This window comes from Galeopterus variegatus, unplaced genomic scaffold (assembly GCF_000696425.1).
Source record: "Galeopterus variegatus unplaced genomic scaffold, G_variegatus-3.0.2 Scaffold426, whole genome shotgun sequence".
NCBI classification, from domain to species: Eukaryota; Metazoa; Chordata; class Mammalia; order Dermoptera; family Cynocephalidae; genus Galeopterus; species Galeopterus variegatus.
Window position 1 is genome coordinate 288,832 of NW_007726537.1, and position 15,873 is coordinate 304,704.

Consider the following 15,873-nt stretch of genomic DNA (forward strand, 5'->3'; position numbering starts at 1 on the left):
CCGCCGCGCTTCCCAAGCGGCGCACTATCCAGTGCGCCACCGGGCCGGCCCAAGTCATGTGCTTTTTGCAGTGTAGTTTAAATAAAATATGTGTGAATTATTTAAAAAATATTGTAGGGGCCGGCCCGGTGGCGCACTGGAGAGTGTGCCGCTTGGGAGTGAGGCGGCGCTCCCGCCGAGGGTTCGGATCCCATGTGGTGACCGGTTCCCGCTCACTGGCTGAGCACGGCGTGGGTGCAACACTGAGGGTTGCGATCCCGTTGCCGGTCCCCGGTACGGGCGCGACACCGAGGGTTGCGATCCTGTTACCGGCCAGTAAAAAAGACAAAAAGGAAAAAAAAAATATTGTAGTATTGCTGTCATAGGTTGGGTACCCAAGGAAATAGACTGATACTCTGAGATTTGCATATAAAGTTTTATTGGTGAGTGCTCCTGGGAGTGACAACTGTTAGGAGTGAGGGATGTAGGTTTGGGCAGGGGGAGAAATTGGGGCAAGGAGTCCAGGTCTTCATCCCCACCCCTACACCCCAACAGCCAGTCATCAATCAGCTGTGAGTCCTCAGCAGCCAACACTCCCAACAGCTGGGGAACAAATGCCTTTGTCCTGAAGTGGGACCCGGGCAGTGGTGCTCCAGGCTATCTGCAACAATTGCTGACTGGTACTTTTACTTCCCAAGTATCTCTACATTTATTATTCCATTTTACCTACCCAGTGGCCTTCCTTTGAGGTAGACAGGGCCAGGTAGGGATCATTCTCCCCCATTAATACATGGGGAAATGGAAGTCTGGAGAATGTTGAATCACCTAAGACTTGTCTCTGGCTCCCACTCAGTGTGATCTCTACTCAATAGATTGTGTTCATTTTTTCTTACATCTAAAGTTTGTAGAACTGTGGATATAAGAACTAGAAACGACAGTGAAGGCCAAGTAGTCCAGCCACCTCACTAAAAGAAAGAAAATGGGCTCGAGGAAGGGGGATGATTTCATCAGTCAAGCTGCAAGTCTGTGGCAGATACCAGTCTTATGTCCAGATTTTTGTTAACTACGAGCCAGTTTTTATCACCTAGGATGTGCTGGTTAACTACGAGCCAGTTTTTATCACCTAGGATGTGCTGGGCAGTGTCACACAGGAGCTATAGACATGAGCAGGCTCTGCCCCAGAGGATTTTTTTTTTTTCTTCTCTCCTCAGAGGATTTTAGAATCCAGTAGGTTTTTTCAACCTCACTTTAATAGTTTTAATGAGACAGGGAGAATGAAACTTTCTATTCTAGGCTTTCTCTCTCATGTCACCTTGTGAAGCCTAAACCAGAAGAAAATAGCATATTGTTCCTTCAGAATGGGCAAGGTGTGTTCTCCCTGTATTCTAAACTGCCGATTAGCAGATGCTTAAAAGTTAAACACTCCCTGCAGACACAAAGAAATGACTCTTCCCTTGATTGTCCCCAACAAAGAATCATTTCCAAACCAGTGTCTTGGTAGACATACATTCCTATTACTAAGGAAACATACCTCCTTTCTTTTCCTCCTTCTTAAATTACAGTATTTCTGCAATCTTTTATTCTTTTTTTTTTTTCTTTTCTGGTGGCTGGCCAGTATGGGGATCTGAACTCCTGACCTTGGTGTTATAATGCTGCACTCTAACTAATTGAGCTAATAGGCCAGCCCTTTATTCTAGGACACAAAGATAACAGCCATATGGAGTAAAGCAGGTGGGTGGTGGGTTTTTGGTTTATGAAGTCACAGACCTATCCTCATGGCAAACCTTGCCCAGTGTTCGTTTCATGGCTAGGACCAAAGTGTCTATCCTGGGGCAGGCAGAGGACATTTGTCCTCATATCATTCAGCTGTCACCACTGGAGTTTCCTAGTTAAAATGCATTGTGCTCAAATTTAAAACTTCTTTATCTGTGACGATTGGTCACTGTTTATAGCCCCTTGTTTCTGTCTTCTATTGGGGTGGTTAGTCATCCACCTCAACCCTACTTAATAAATCAGGTGAACTAAGGCAAACCTGACAAAAAGTCCCCTCCATCTCCCAGGTTTCTCAGAAAGCTGCCCACAGGGGCAGAAACTTGAATGCATCTGTGGCCCAGGAAAGAAGGCCCAATAGCTGCTGGAACACTCTGTTAAGAAATGTGCATGGGAGCAGGCCAGAAAATAATTTTAATGCAAAGTAGAAAGGATCAATCCACCTCATCGTTTTCCTTGCTCTTTTCTATGACTCTGAGAAGGTGGGAAGAGCAGGCCATATTTCTTGAGTGGCTATCCATATGGGAAACTGTCTCTCATACTGGTAGCTTGCTCCCAGATCTGGAGGAATGCTAGTGTCCTTTAGATCTGGGAGCAGACACAAAACAATATAATAATTTATATGTGGTTCATTGCCTCTACCAATCCCATCTCTTCCTCCTCACAGGCGGGGCAGCTGCTTTATCCCATGGGGACCCAAAGTCGCTCTTAAAGAACCTGCAAAATAAATACATAATGAGAAAGGGTGAGCTTCTTGGGAGTGGCAGGGTAGGAAAGAGGCGAGAAGAGCCTGGGTCTTTTTTTTTTTTCCTTTTTTGTCTTTTTTCGTGACCGGCAACGGATCGCAACCCTCAGTGTCGCGCCCGTACCGGGCCGGGACCGGCCACGGGATTGCAACCCTCGGTGTTGCTCCTGCCCCTCGCTCAGCCAGTGAGCGGCCGGTCTGTATGTGGGATCCGAACCCTTGGTGGGAGCGCCACCGCGCTTCCCAAGCGGCGCACTATAGCAGTGCGCCACCGGGCCGGCCCCAGAGCCTGGGTCTTTGAAAGTACCTCCTTTCTGGCTGGGGGAGTAGAGCCAGGAAGGAGGAGGAGGAGGGGGAAAGTGAATTAGGGGAAGGAAGCAAAGGGACAGAAGAATTCACCTTCTCTGCCGAGAGGCATCCTTTGCTGTTATTCATGTTGATATTCTTCATGGAGATGAGGGTGATGCTCTCCTTCTCTCCACTGGCTGTAGAGCAGCTGGGGTAGGAAGGGTGAAGGGGGAGGGCAATGGGTAGTCAAGGAACTGTGGACTTGTTGAACCTCAGGACTTTGCTTTGAAAAATCTACATTTTGGTGGTGGACCATAATGAAATTAGAGTGTGCTTTGAAGCCCAAAAGACTTGTATTTAAATGTTGGTTTTACTACCTACTACTTTGATCTTAACTGAGTTACAACCTCTTTTAAACATCAAATTTTTAAATGTGTGAAATGAAATAATATCTACCTTGAAAAATTGCTGGTAGGATTTTTGATAATATTACAAAATATATACCATTGTGCTTGGCACATAGTAGGTATTCAATAAGTGGTTCCTAATCTTAGAGGGAATGTCTTCTTAAATTAGTCTTCTTACATTAGAGACTTAGCCCTGGGGCTCACGAATTCCAGTCCATCTCCTGTCACATGTTCCTTTCAGGTCTGCCCTTTCCTGCCATCCCTAGCCCAGGCCTCAGTGGAAACTCTGTCAGGATAGTGTGTGTGTGTGTGTGTGTGTGTGTGTGTGTGTGTGTGTGTGTGTGTGTGTGTGTGTGGCGTGGGGGGCGTGTAGGGTGGGTCGGTGTTGGGGGGTATGTGTGGTGTGTGTGTGTGGTGTGGGAGAGGTGTAGGGGGTATATGTGGTGTGTGTGCAATGTGTGGGAGGGTGTGGTTTGTGGGTGTGCATGGTGTGTGGTGGGGGGGTATTGGGGGGGTATATGTGGTGTCTGTGTGTGGTGTGGAGGGAGGGTGTATATGTGTGTGTTTAGAAGGCAGGAAGTGTTTGTTTCCTCTTGTAGTGGGGAAATGGGATGTCAGATAGAAGCTGCCTCCCTTACACTTCTGCCAGTCTTACCTTTCAGATAGCCCCGAACTCCCTGGTTTCTGGGGATCTGTAAAAACCCAAAGGTACAGATTGGGGGTTGCATGCTGTAACTCAGAAGCCCAGCCTTCCCCTCAAATCCCACCTAAGGGGACCCTCCCAACTCATCGAGTGGTGCTTGTGTGCCATTCCCTCCCTCAACTCCAGCTGGGGTCAGCCTTGGACCCTAGTTCTGGGTCTCCCAGCAAAGATGGCAGAGCGGGGCCTGTACCTTCAGACTCCTTGTTTTTCCGGCACTTAAACCTCAGACTGACCACACTGACTAGGACGATCACCACAACCACCAAGATGACAATGAAGCTGATAACACCTGAACAAGGAAAAGAATGGGGTGAAAGGCAGGTGGAGGAGGGGACAAAAGGGAGCAACAAGAGTTCAGAATTCCCCTCCTGGCTAAGCAGACAGGCCCCAGGAATAAAGTGAATTCCACTTCTCTGCTGAACAAATGAGCTCTTGGCTTGCTGCCCCTTGCCAGAGTAGGCTCCACAGCCCAGCTCCAACTTCCCATAAGATCATGGAGCCCAGTAGAGCCAGGAAGAGCTCCCTCCCAGGCCAGTGCAGTCTCCCTCCCACCAGGTCTTCCTCATGGCCAGTCTTTCATGGAACAAATGGTTGAGATTTGAACTTGTGTTTCCAGAGTTCGAGTTAATTCCAGGGGTGGGGTCCCCTCCCACGCCACACCTTCCCCTCCCTCTCTCACCAAATGCAGCCACAGTGAGCACAGTCTGTGACGTGGGGCTGGGCAGGATGGTCAAGTCTTCCCTTGCGCTCAAGTTCATGGTGTTTGAATTGGGAGTAACATTTTGAGATGAGTCTAAAATGGAGTTGGGTAAGGAACATCAGTGAAGGGGACTGACTCGGTTTACCAGAGAGAGCTAGCTTCCCTCCTACTTCTCCCAGGTAAAGACTGCAGAGAGACTATCTATGAAGATACAAGAATGGGACTCCCTCCCAAGCAGCCACTGGCCAGTCTCCCGCCAACTGAAGAAGATGCAGGGGGAAGGCGAAGGGCAACAGAAGATACCAGAAGCTGGAGGACGGTCTGGAGAAGAAGACAGACTCAGCTTCTAGACTCATTTCAGTGGAATCCTGACCCCATAACCTATAGCAACCTGACCCTGGGCTCAGCACCAATGCCCTCGAGGTCCTCATTGAAGAAGGCACCATTTGATTATCCAGGAGACCGAATCTTTGTCTATGTGATAGTCATTTACAGAGTGAGGAGCTTGAATCACAGGGGCTAAGCTAAAAGTCTCGGGGCAAGAGAAGAAAGTATTAAAGTTTGTATCTATGTTGTTTAAAAAATAAAAATAAAAAAGACTGCAAAGAGAGCTCACACCCTACAAAAAAGGCTTCCTCTCTGCCACTCCGCCCAGATCCCATGAGGACAGAGATCAGAGCTGTGGTGATGTGGACCATGTGAACAGCATTGCTAGTCGCTCGTGTTACTGGTTCCAGAGAGCTCCAGAAGGTTCAGGATGTTTCTCTCATTGTGCTCTTCCCACCACCACCCCCTGGGGGCCCAGAGGAAAGAGATTTATGCTGCAGAGATAGGAAGCCAGACTGGGCAAGGTAGAAATCTGTGTTTTGCCAAGAGCTGAGGTGGAAGAAAGAGCAGCACCGGATGCTTACCCTCAGGCTCTGACCCAACAAGCCAGGCTGCCAGCTAAGTAAGGGGCACGGGTTTCTGGCCGTCTCATGAAGTGGTGTGGTCCCCCTTTCTTCCACTCCTCAAGTCATTGTACCTCAGGCCTGATGGCCATTCCATTTCCTTATCTCTCCTCACCCCCCACCCCAACCGCCCCAAATAAGTCTGGGATGTGTACAAAATCCAAGAGCCAAGGGATAGGATGAGAGAAAGGGTTACAGATGTAACCCGCCGGCTCCTTCTCGTGTGAGCACAGACAGGACATGCCCCTACTCACGCCGCCGCCGCCGGTGCCTGGGCCTGCACCGTGAAACGGCCGCGATGAAGGGCCTTCCCCCTCCCCAGATCTCCCCTCGCGCTGCTGGGTGAAGGCCACCCCGCCCTGAGGAGAGTCTAGCCTGTTCCCAACCTTTTCTTCCTCCCCTTTTCCTTCACTTTGGGGTCTCCTTCCCCTCCCCATGCTTCCCCTCTACTAAGCTTTTGTCCCAAGTCCAGGCTCCTATTATCTTCACTGTGACCAGGCCCAAGTTCCTGTCTCTACTCCCCACCAAACCTCTCTCATTCTTCCCCAATCCAGGGCGCCAGTGATGTGGATCCTGGCCTCAAGACCCCTGATTGTGGGGCAGCACCTGGGCTTCCTGAAGAGGGAAAGAAGGAACCCATCCAGACAGAACCGTGTCCTTCCCCCGCCACCCTCCATCTGCCCTAGGTACTCACCAAGTCCTGATGTGTGCTCCTGTGGCTGGGATCGAGTCAGGCCCAGCGAGGATGGGGAGTGACCATCCACGGTGCTTGACATCAGCGTTACGGGTTTGCTCGCTACCATGGGGGCCTGCGAGGCCTTCTTTGGAGATGCTGCAGATTGGGAAGCGCACGCAGGCCTGCTCAGGGCCTCGGCCAGCATATGCACAGGGAATGCTCTTCAGTCCAAAATCTTCCTTTTCTCTACTGCTTTCAATTCCAGAAGGGCTCATTCTCTCCATCTCTGGGCCTTTACTTGTGTAGGTCCCTCTGCCTGGAATATACCCTACCCCACCTCCACCCCACAGTCTTCACCTGTTCATCTGACTCCTTCTCTGGCTCAGCTTCAGAGGCCACTCACTCTGGGAATCGTCTCTGGCCCTCAGGTCTGAAGTGGTTGATATTTGTCTGGGCTCCCACAGCACCTTCTGTTTATGCCCATCACGGCCCTTTTCACCTTGCTTTCTACTTGTCTCTATGAGGACCTGTTTCCTTGTCTGTCACCCTACTAGTCTATATTCTCCTTTCAAGCAGAAACAGTGTCTGGTTCCTCATCAGGCCCTCCCTGGGTGGCATTTGTAGCCTGAATGGCAGAGTACATGGGAGGTACTGATGCTGGGCAGAGGGTTTAGACTGTTAGACTCCGAGGAAGGGATGTCTACTGAAAGGACAGAGGCAGATGGGGAGCTGGAAGTGGGGCACACTTGGTGACACCACACTCCTTCACTCATCTGAGAACCCCTGGGCAGCAGCAAATCTGAATGACTGGGCCTCAGGTGAGAGGGGTCTGAGGTAGGAGATCAGCCCCTCAGCAACACTCACTCACCTGTGTTGGGGGAAATTGGTTCTGGGGTCAGACTTAGACTGCTGAAGGCTCCTGAAACAGATCAGATGAGGTTGAGGGGTCTGCTGTCTCCTACGGCTCTGTCTCCCTCTTTTTTCCCTATATGTGGTGAGTCTTGCTCCCCACTGCACCCCCACCATTCATCTCTCTCCTCTTTCAAGACACATTCGACTTGGCCAGGCTGGAAAGAATCCCTAGATGAGCTCAGCCTTGGATGAGCTCCTGAGAGCTGGCGCTAGCCCCAATCACCTGAGGTTAGTGATAGACTGACTAAAGCCCCTCTCACCCTCCCTAAGTGCTAGGCCTCAGAGGTGCTGGAGAAGGCCCCGTGTGTTTGGTCTTACCCTGAGGGCTGGAGGTCTGGATTGTCATTGGCTGGGAGTTGTGGCCTGCAAGGGAAAGCAAAACACATAAACTAGCTTGGTAGTTCTCCTGCCCAGCACAGAGCCCACAGAGAAACCCAGGCCTTGTGGCTTTCCAAGCCTCCCATGCTGGAGGGCAGACACACCTGACAGAGGCTTAAAGGACGTGGCTCTAGCTTGCAGTGCTGGCTTCTTCTGAGACTATGACTCAACAGCACCATCACCAGAACCTCATGGTTCAAAGTCCCAGAGCCCTTTCCTATCTCCTCAATCCTACATGGGTATTATATGAATCTGACAAGGCCAGGGGAAGGGGTTATTTTAAACTAGTGACCTGCCACATCTAGACAAGGACCCAGCACTCTAGGCCTCTAGGCTAATGTTCACCCTGTGCTACCACTACCGCTGGGCCATTTGTTTTCCCCCGTGAAGATTGTCATCAGGGCCCTGCCCCAAGGGGAAGAGATGGGAGGATGGGAAAGTGAATAAGATGGGGTTAGGGTACAGAGCTTATATCAGGGCTAACTCTCTGCCCTTCCCCAGTTGGATGTAGGGGCCTGCACAGGAAGCAAGTTCTGAGGTATATACAGGAGGCAGGGAAGCTCTAGAACAAATGGCCAATTTACTATCATAGGCAGAGGCTACTTGGAAATGATTATTATTGGCCAAATCCAGAGAGGAGTCAGTTACCAGGAGTCCTGTCAGAAGCCTCATTAGCTTTTCTGTACGTGCATTTGTATGTCTGTGGGCCTCTATGCAGACTTGTGTGCACTTGCGTGCTGCTATGTGTATCCTGCTGTGTGTGTGGGACCTGAAGGGTCAGGTTGTGTTTGCTCATTTTCCACAATGAAATCATTCTTGAAACCTGTGAACAATGTGAAAGGAAAACAACGTGGGGAAGTGGAGCCGCCCAGCTGGGTTCCCGTCCCTCCTCTTGGGCTAGGACTGCAGCCCCCGGCCTGGCCCTCCTGCTCTCTTGGTCTCTCATTGTCAGGGATGCAGCAAGACCAGGCCGGGGTGGACTGAGGTGGCTGAGTGTCAGGGGCCCACCCCAGTCTACGGCAGCTTGCTGTTCTGTTTATTTTTCTTAAGCCACTGCCTTCCTCCACGGGGCTATCACTTGATAGTGTAGAATTAATTGTTTCCAAGCCCAAGCTTCCCCAAAACCTGGAACATGGTTTTCCAGGTCACCATTTCTGAGAGCCCCATTTCCTTGTGGGGTGGGACTCCACGGGGCTATCACTTGATAGTGTAGAATTAATTGTTTCCAAGCCCAAGCTTCCCCAAACCCTGGAACATGGTTTTCCAGGTCACCATTTCTGAGAGCCCCATTTCCTTGTGGGGTGGGGAGTCAAGAGGGGAGTTAAAACTTGTAGGAACCCAGGCCAGAGAAAACCCTTTCTAGCTGAAGATGACCCTAGAAGAACCCTTTCAATCCAAGGCACATCCTGAAAACATCTATTCGTTACTGATGCAGCATGTCTTATGTACCATCTAAGTGCTGTAAGTTTAGTTTTTGGTGGGAAGGCACAGTTCATTTATCTAGAAAGAAAACTATGTAGTGGCTTGGGAGGTGTTCCAAAGTCACACACTTTAAGTCCCAGTTGTCTGCTCTTTCTTTGTCTCCTGTCCCTCCCCTATACTCAAACTTGTCACCAATAAAGATTCCTCTGTGGATAGGGGAGAAACTCAGGGAGCATCCGTTTCTGCAGGCTGGAGTGCCTCTCACCACTGGGCATGTAGATGCCCAAAGAACCCTGGCCACAGGAATTTCTCATTTTCCTGGTCTCCCAGTCTATCTACTTGCCCCCCTCCCCGTTTTCCTCAAGAGCATAGTTTATTAGTTAAAATCACAGATTTTAGAGGTTGACAGGCTTGAGTTCAAATCCTGGCTCTGTCATGCACGATCTGACCTGGGCCTCAGTGTTCTCTTCTTTAAAATGCAAGTGATTTTAGTACCTAATAAGTTGTGAGGAAAAGAAAATGCATATAAAGTACTTTAACACAGTGCCGGACAGATAGTACGTACTCAGTAAATGCTAGACGTTTTTATTTTTGCCCCATTCTGTCAAATACTCCAAGTCTCAAGTCTTCCCTGGCTCCATGTATCCACAGTCAAGTCCCTCTGTGGGCCCAAATATGCTCAAAAGGATTCCTCAGTCTCAGAACGGAGGAGACAGTAAGTGCTCTGAGCTCTCGGGATGAGAAGTTAGGAAACTCGAGGGCAGACAGTGGTTCAGGAGGAGTTTATATACGGCATGTGGGAGCCCTGGCACTTGTCTGGGAGAGGACAGTGGGCAGGGAAGCTAGGAGAAGTCTAGGTCCGTGAAAGTGCCACCTCATAAGTCTCACCTGCAGTGTCCACTACAGCCTAGTCCCTCAGCCCCAGATCTGTGACTCTATCCTGGGGTGGAGGGTGCAGGGGTGCGGGGATGGGGGCAATCAGAGTTTTACCCCTCATCCATGGGCTTTTAGAGAAATGTCTGACCTCTCCTGGAGGCAGAGTGTTCTAGTACTCAGGCCTTCTCATCCCACCACTGAAAAAGGGCCATCACGCCTCCCCATCCAAGCACTCTTGCACTCTCTTTCTGCTGCTTTGAGCACAGGCTCACAAGTGTTCCACAGAGGACCTGGGAGGGTGAGGTGGGAGTAGGGAAGGGATGACTGAAGGGAAGTTGCTGCCCCGTGAGTCAGAATGTCCTGGACTTCTCATGATTCCCAGCAACTGCTGCTTAATGAGAGGACCCCTATGAGACCCCAGAGCCCTGTCTCAGAGGTGTTGTTTCTGAGTAATCTCCTCTGGAAGCCATCTCATCTAGTCCCCGAGTGAAAATGATATATACATGCTCCTTAGTAAATAGTTCTTTGTGGCTAACCTGAGTCTCTCTTGCTATGATTTGAGCTTAAAGTCAACATTTGGTATTCCCAGGTTGTTACTCCTTATATGAAAGAAGAAAAAAGAGCACCTGTAAAGCCCAAGGTGTAGCCAATTTTGTGCTAGAACAGTCAATAGAGTGGTCGTGGTCAGCCCTGCCCCCAGACCAGAGGGTGAAGCCCAGTGGGGCAGCTACAGCTTCTTGGGCGTGCGCACACCCTGGAAGGAGCTTTCCGGCCTCCGTCTCACACCGAGACAGCTGCTTCCCACATTTCAGGAGGCCAGCCACTGTGGGGGCCCCAGTTCACCCTGGAAAATTTCTCACAAAAGAATTTAACCACAAAAGACTTTAACCATATCTCTATTTTGCCCCTGCCTGGTAATGACCACCCCCCAACCCAACTGATCCCCTTTGTGGAAAGGCTCTGGAATTTCTCTGGGGCACAGCCCTGGATGGAGAGCATGTATGGCATGTGTCCTGAAGGAGGGCGGGCACCCAGGGTTGCCAGCCACAGGAGAGGAATTGCAGGAGGAAAGCAGCAGACGCTCCTTACCTTGGAGGAGGAGGAAGCCCAGGATGGCCCAGTACAGCTGCGTAGCTCCGATGGTCTCCATATCAGCTGGGTATGTGGCAGGCAGGCAGCTGCTCAGCAGAGGCTCTGTCCATAGTGGAGAGGAGAAAGGGAGTGCTGGGGTGGGGTGGAGGTGGGGGCTGGCTCTCCAGGAGCTTCCTGTCAAAGAATAGAAGGAAACAGATTGGGACTGGCTCCAGGGCCCCAGCTCAGCCGGCAGCCCAGATGAGGATGTGAGGCTGTAGGAGCAGAGTGTGTGCATGGCCTGGGCCAGGGCTGTCCTGGGCTCCCCTAGTGCCTGTGCATGAGGACCAATGATGGCAATCTGGCCCCATCCCCATTCTCTTTCCTTGAGGGGTCCATCAGGTACCTCCACACACACCCTGGAGGTTTTCCTGGAGCCTAACTACAATCCCACCCCACACTTTCGGACCAGATTCTCCTCTCCCATGACTGAGCCCTGAAGCTTGGCCCACCATCCGCCCATGCTCTGTAGATTCTGAATTCTCCACATTCCTCTCCCTCCTCGGGGCTCCCAGTGCAGATGGGACTCCCAACATCTTTCAGGGAGGCCTCACAAATGTTGTTATTCTTTTTTGTGTGTGTGTGTCTGGCAATGGATCGCAACCCTCAGTGTCGCGCCTGTACCGGACCGGGACCGGCAATGGGATTGCAACCCTCGGTGTTGCTCCCACACCTTGCCCAGCCAGTGAGCGGAAACCGGTCTGTATGTGGGATCCGAACCCTCGGCGGGAGCGCCACCGCGCTCCCAACAGCGCACTGTAGCAGTGCGCCACTGGGCCGGCCCGAAAATGTTCTTATTCTTAATAGAGAAACAAGAGGATCACATTCCAAGGTCCCCCTCCCCCCTCCGCATTAGAGTTAGGTGTCCCCTATGTTCCAGCAGCACCCTGTCCTCAGCATTCATCCAGCACTTACCCATATCCCACAATACTTTCTGTTGCAGACTGCAGGCCAGCCTTGTTACTTTTTTTGGTACCCTTAGGACCTGCAAAATGCCTGCCATAGAGCAGGTCCTCTGCACATATTTATTGAACTAAATTCAGGATACAAGAGCAGAGGAATGTTAACTACAATTTTACCTCCTTAATATTAATGGTATCATTGTTGTAGATTCCCTTCCAGTCTATATGCCTATGCATATATAATCATTTATATGATTTCTATCTGTGATATTGTGAAATATATATTTGGTCTTTGTCCTGTCTTCTGGCATACAACTCCTAAAATCCTTGGAATTTTCAAAGTGCTAATAATCTTTTTGTATCCCAGTGAGCTGACTGGTGGCTGGCAGCCCCTAGGTAGCTTCAGGATGGGGGCTGGTCACTAGAAAGATCAAGACAGAATTAGAGAATTGGGACTTTCAGCCTTACCCCCCAGCCCCAGAGAGGGGAGAGAGGCTGAAGGTTAAGTTGATCATGAATGGCCGATGATTTGATCAATCAGTCCTACGTAATAAAACCTCCATACAACCCCAAAGGTCTGTGTTCGATGAGTTTCTGGATAGCTGAACACATGGAGATTCCTGGAGGGTGGCATGCCCGGGGAGGGCATGGAAGCTCTGCTCCCCATCCCCATACCTTACACTGTGCATCTCTTCATCTGTATCCTTGTAATACCCTTTATAATTGACTGATAAGCATTTCCCTGAGTTCTGTGAGACACTCTAGCAAATTAATCAAACCCAAGGAGAGGGTTGTGGGAACCCCAATTTATAGCTAATTGATCAGAAGCACAGGTGAAAGAGCCTGGGGCTTGCAATAGGCATCTTAAGTGGGAGGCAGTCTTGTGGGACTGAACCCTCAATCTGTGGGACCTAATACTATCCCCAGGAAGTGTCAGAATTGAATTGGATCAGAAGTTACCAGCTGGTGTCCGCTGGAGAACCGCTTGATGTGTGGGGAAAACCCCACAGACATTTGGTCACAGAAGTCTTCTGTGCTGATTGTTGTGGTATGAGAGCAGAGGAAAAACAATTTGTCTTCTCAACTCAGTATCCTTTTCTTTTTTCATTTTTTAATAAATATTTTATTTTGAAACAATCACAAATTTACAGAAATGTTGGCAGTACGTTACTTAGAACTTTTCTTCCCCAAACCATTTGGGAATAAATTGCCAACAAGTTGCCTCATCACCCTGAATAGTTTAGTTTGTATTTCCTACAAACAGGGACAGTCTCCTACATGAGCACAATATAGCCATCAAAATTAGGAAATTCATATTCATATGTTAATACCATCTAATTCTCAGATCCCATCCAAATTTTGATGATTGTCCCAATAATGTCCTTTATAGCAAAAAGATCAAGTCCAAAATTACTCATTACTCTTTAGTCTCCTTCATTCTGGCGTAATTCTTCATTCTTTTCTTGATGTTCATGACCTTGACACTTTTGAGGGTTACATATATAGAATGTCCCTCAATTTGGGCTTGTCTAATGTTTTGTCATGATTAGATTTAGGTCTTTGGCAAGAATGTCACAGAAACAATGCTGTGTCCCTCTCTTTACATCCTATCAAATGGTGCATGATTTTGATTTATTCCATTACTGAAGATGTTTCCTTTGATCACTTGCTTAAGGTGATGTCTGCCAGTGTATTAGTTTTCTGTGGCTACTGTAATAAATTACCATGAACCGGTGTCTCACAACAATGGAAATTTATTCTCTTGTAGTTCTATAGAGGCCAGAAGTCGAAGTCAAGGTGTCACAGGTCTACACTTCCTCCAAAGGCTCTAGGGGAGAACCCCTCCTTGCCTCTTCCAGCTTCTGGTGGCTGTCAGCATTCCTTGGTGTTCCTTGGCAAGTAGTCACATCACTCTAATTTGTGCCTCCATCATCTTCTCTTCCATGTCTTCTCTTCTGTGTGTCTCTTAGAAGGACACTTGTCATTAAATTTTAGGGCCTGTCTGGATAATCCAAGGTAATCTCTTCATCTCAAGATCCTTAACTTAATTACATCTGCAAAGATTCTTTTTCTAAACAAAGTAACATTCACAAATTGTTGGGATTAAGATATGGACATTTCTTTCCAGGGGCCACCATTCGGCCCACTACAGCTAGCTTTCTCCACTCTAAAGTAACACTTTTCCCCTCTTAATAGGTATTTTGTAGGGAGATACTTAGAAACTATGTAAACATTTCATTCTTCATCAAATTTTAAAGTCATTCAATTTTTTATTCATATCTGTATGAACTCATGTATTCCTGTTTTATTCAATGGGTTATAATACAATTGTTTATTATTTTGATGCTCAAATTGTTCCCACTTTGGCCACTGGGAGCCCCTTCAAGCTGGCTTCTGTGTCCTTTTGACACGTCTCGATCATTCGCTGAGCACTTCCTCACTTTCTGGCATAATGAGATGTTCCAGGTTCATCTTGTGCTTCACCTGCCCTAGCCCTGGAATCAGCTATTGGTATTTAGAAACTGAGATCTAAATTGTTTGCTCATTGTTGCTTGCTCATTGGTACTAGGGGGTAACTTCTCCAAGGCACTTTTCTGAAATCTGGCTTAATATATTATTAATCCAGGATCCTTAATATATTTACTATCACTCCCCTTGCAGCAGCCAAACTCTTCTCCGCCGCCACCTCCTGCCTCACAGATGCCTTCTGCAACCCACTCAGGCTCTGACACTCCATGCTGGGCTCTTCTCCCGCCGTAGGGATGCCTTCCTCACCCTTCCTCATTTAAAGTGTGCAATTCAGTGGCTTTTAGTGTATTCAGAGAGTTGTGCAACCATCACATCTAAAATAGATTTTAGAACATTTTCATTACCCCCAAAAGAAACTCCATATCCCTTACAGGCCTATAGCTTTTTTTTTTTTTTCCTTTTTTTGTCTTTTTTAAGAGTTGTGCAACCATCACATCTAAAATAGATTTTAGAACATTTTCATTACCCCCAAAAGAAGCTCCATATCCCTTACAGGCCTATAGCTTTTTTTTTTTTTTTTTCCTTTTTTTGTCTTTTTTAGTGACCGGCAACGGATCGCAACCCTCAGTGTTGCACCCATACCTCGCTCAGCCAGTGAGCGGCCGGTCTGTATGTGGGATCCGAACCCTCGGCGGGAGGGCCGCTGTGCTCCCAAGCGACGCACTGTAGCAGTGCTCCACTGGGCTGGCCCAGATCTATAGCTTTTTAGAAGAAAGCTATAGTTGGGGTGTGGTTGAATTGGGCAGCCTTTACCCCCAGTTCCCAGAGCTTAAGATGAGCTCAGAAAGTCAGCCGGCTCTCAGACGTCCCCTGAGTCTGTCATGGCAGCCCTCCTCTGGCCTGCTCGGGATGTCCCAAAAACCCCTCTCCTTCAGTTCCCTCTGCAGACTCCTAACCCTGGATCTTTCATGGGGACAGAGGGAGGGAAGAAGAGCTGTTCCTTGCCTTCCGTGGGCTAACAAGGCCACTTCCACCCTCCCCTGGTGAATTGGAAAGTAGAAGTGACTCCAATGTACACAGCTGAGTCAGGGTCCTCCAGCCTGGAGGGGCGATGGAGAGGACCCCAAAATCTTTTCATATTTGCTTCCAGCACTCCAGCCTCAAAAGCCAGAGTTTTTGTTCTCTGTGAAATAAGAGCAGATTCTTGATCATTTTAGTCCCCTAAACCCACCCTAAGAGGCTCTGTGAACAAAACCCACCAAGAGACAGAGGGAATAAGCTGGTGAACATTCTGTGGCTCAGAAGTGCTCTCCCCACTGGTGAAGGGTGCTCTGCTCGCTGCAAGCCTCCGGGATTAAGGACAAGATGTGTGTGTGGGGGGGTGGGCAGAGGGTACATTCTTACAGGTTCCAGTGCTATCAGCAAACTTTTGTCCAGCACCTGCTGTGGAGTACCAAGCATTGTGATAGGATCTGGAACACAGCAAGGAATGAGACAGTTCCTGGAAAAATGAGCCCCCCCACACCTGTAACATAAGATAAAGTGTGACAGATGTTAGGAGCAGG

General features: G+C 48.9%; 1 protein-coding gene across 1 annotated transcript; it reads right to left on the bottom strand.

Moving 5' to 3' along the window:
• Positions 1-401: 401 nt before the first annotated feature.
• Positions 402-11,018, bottom strand: ECSCR (endothelial cell surface expressed chemotaxis and apoptosis regulator). Its single transcript, XM_008568627.1, has 10 exons — positions 10,896-11,018; positions 7,449-7,493; positions 7,087-7,137; positions 6,237-6,374; positions 4,572-4,685; positions 4,083-4,181; positions 3,845-3,881; positions 2,894-2,990; positions 1,103-2,466; positions 402-1,063 (listed from the first exon to the last, which is right to left on the bottom strand). The coding sequence occupies exons 1-9, from the start codon at positions 10,954-10,956 to the stop codon at positions 2,458-2,460; spliced, it is 651 nt and encodes a 216-aa protein (XP_008566849.1). The 5' UTR covers positions 10,957-11,018; the 3' UTR covers positions 402-1,063; positions 1,103-2,457.
• Between the last annotated feature and the right edge of the window lie 4,855 nt (positions 11,019-15,873).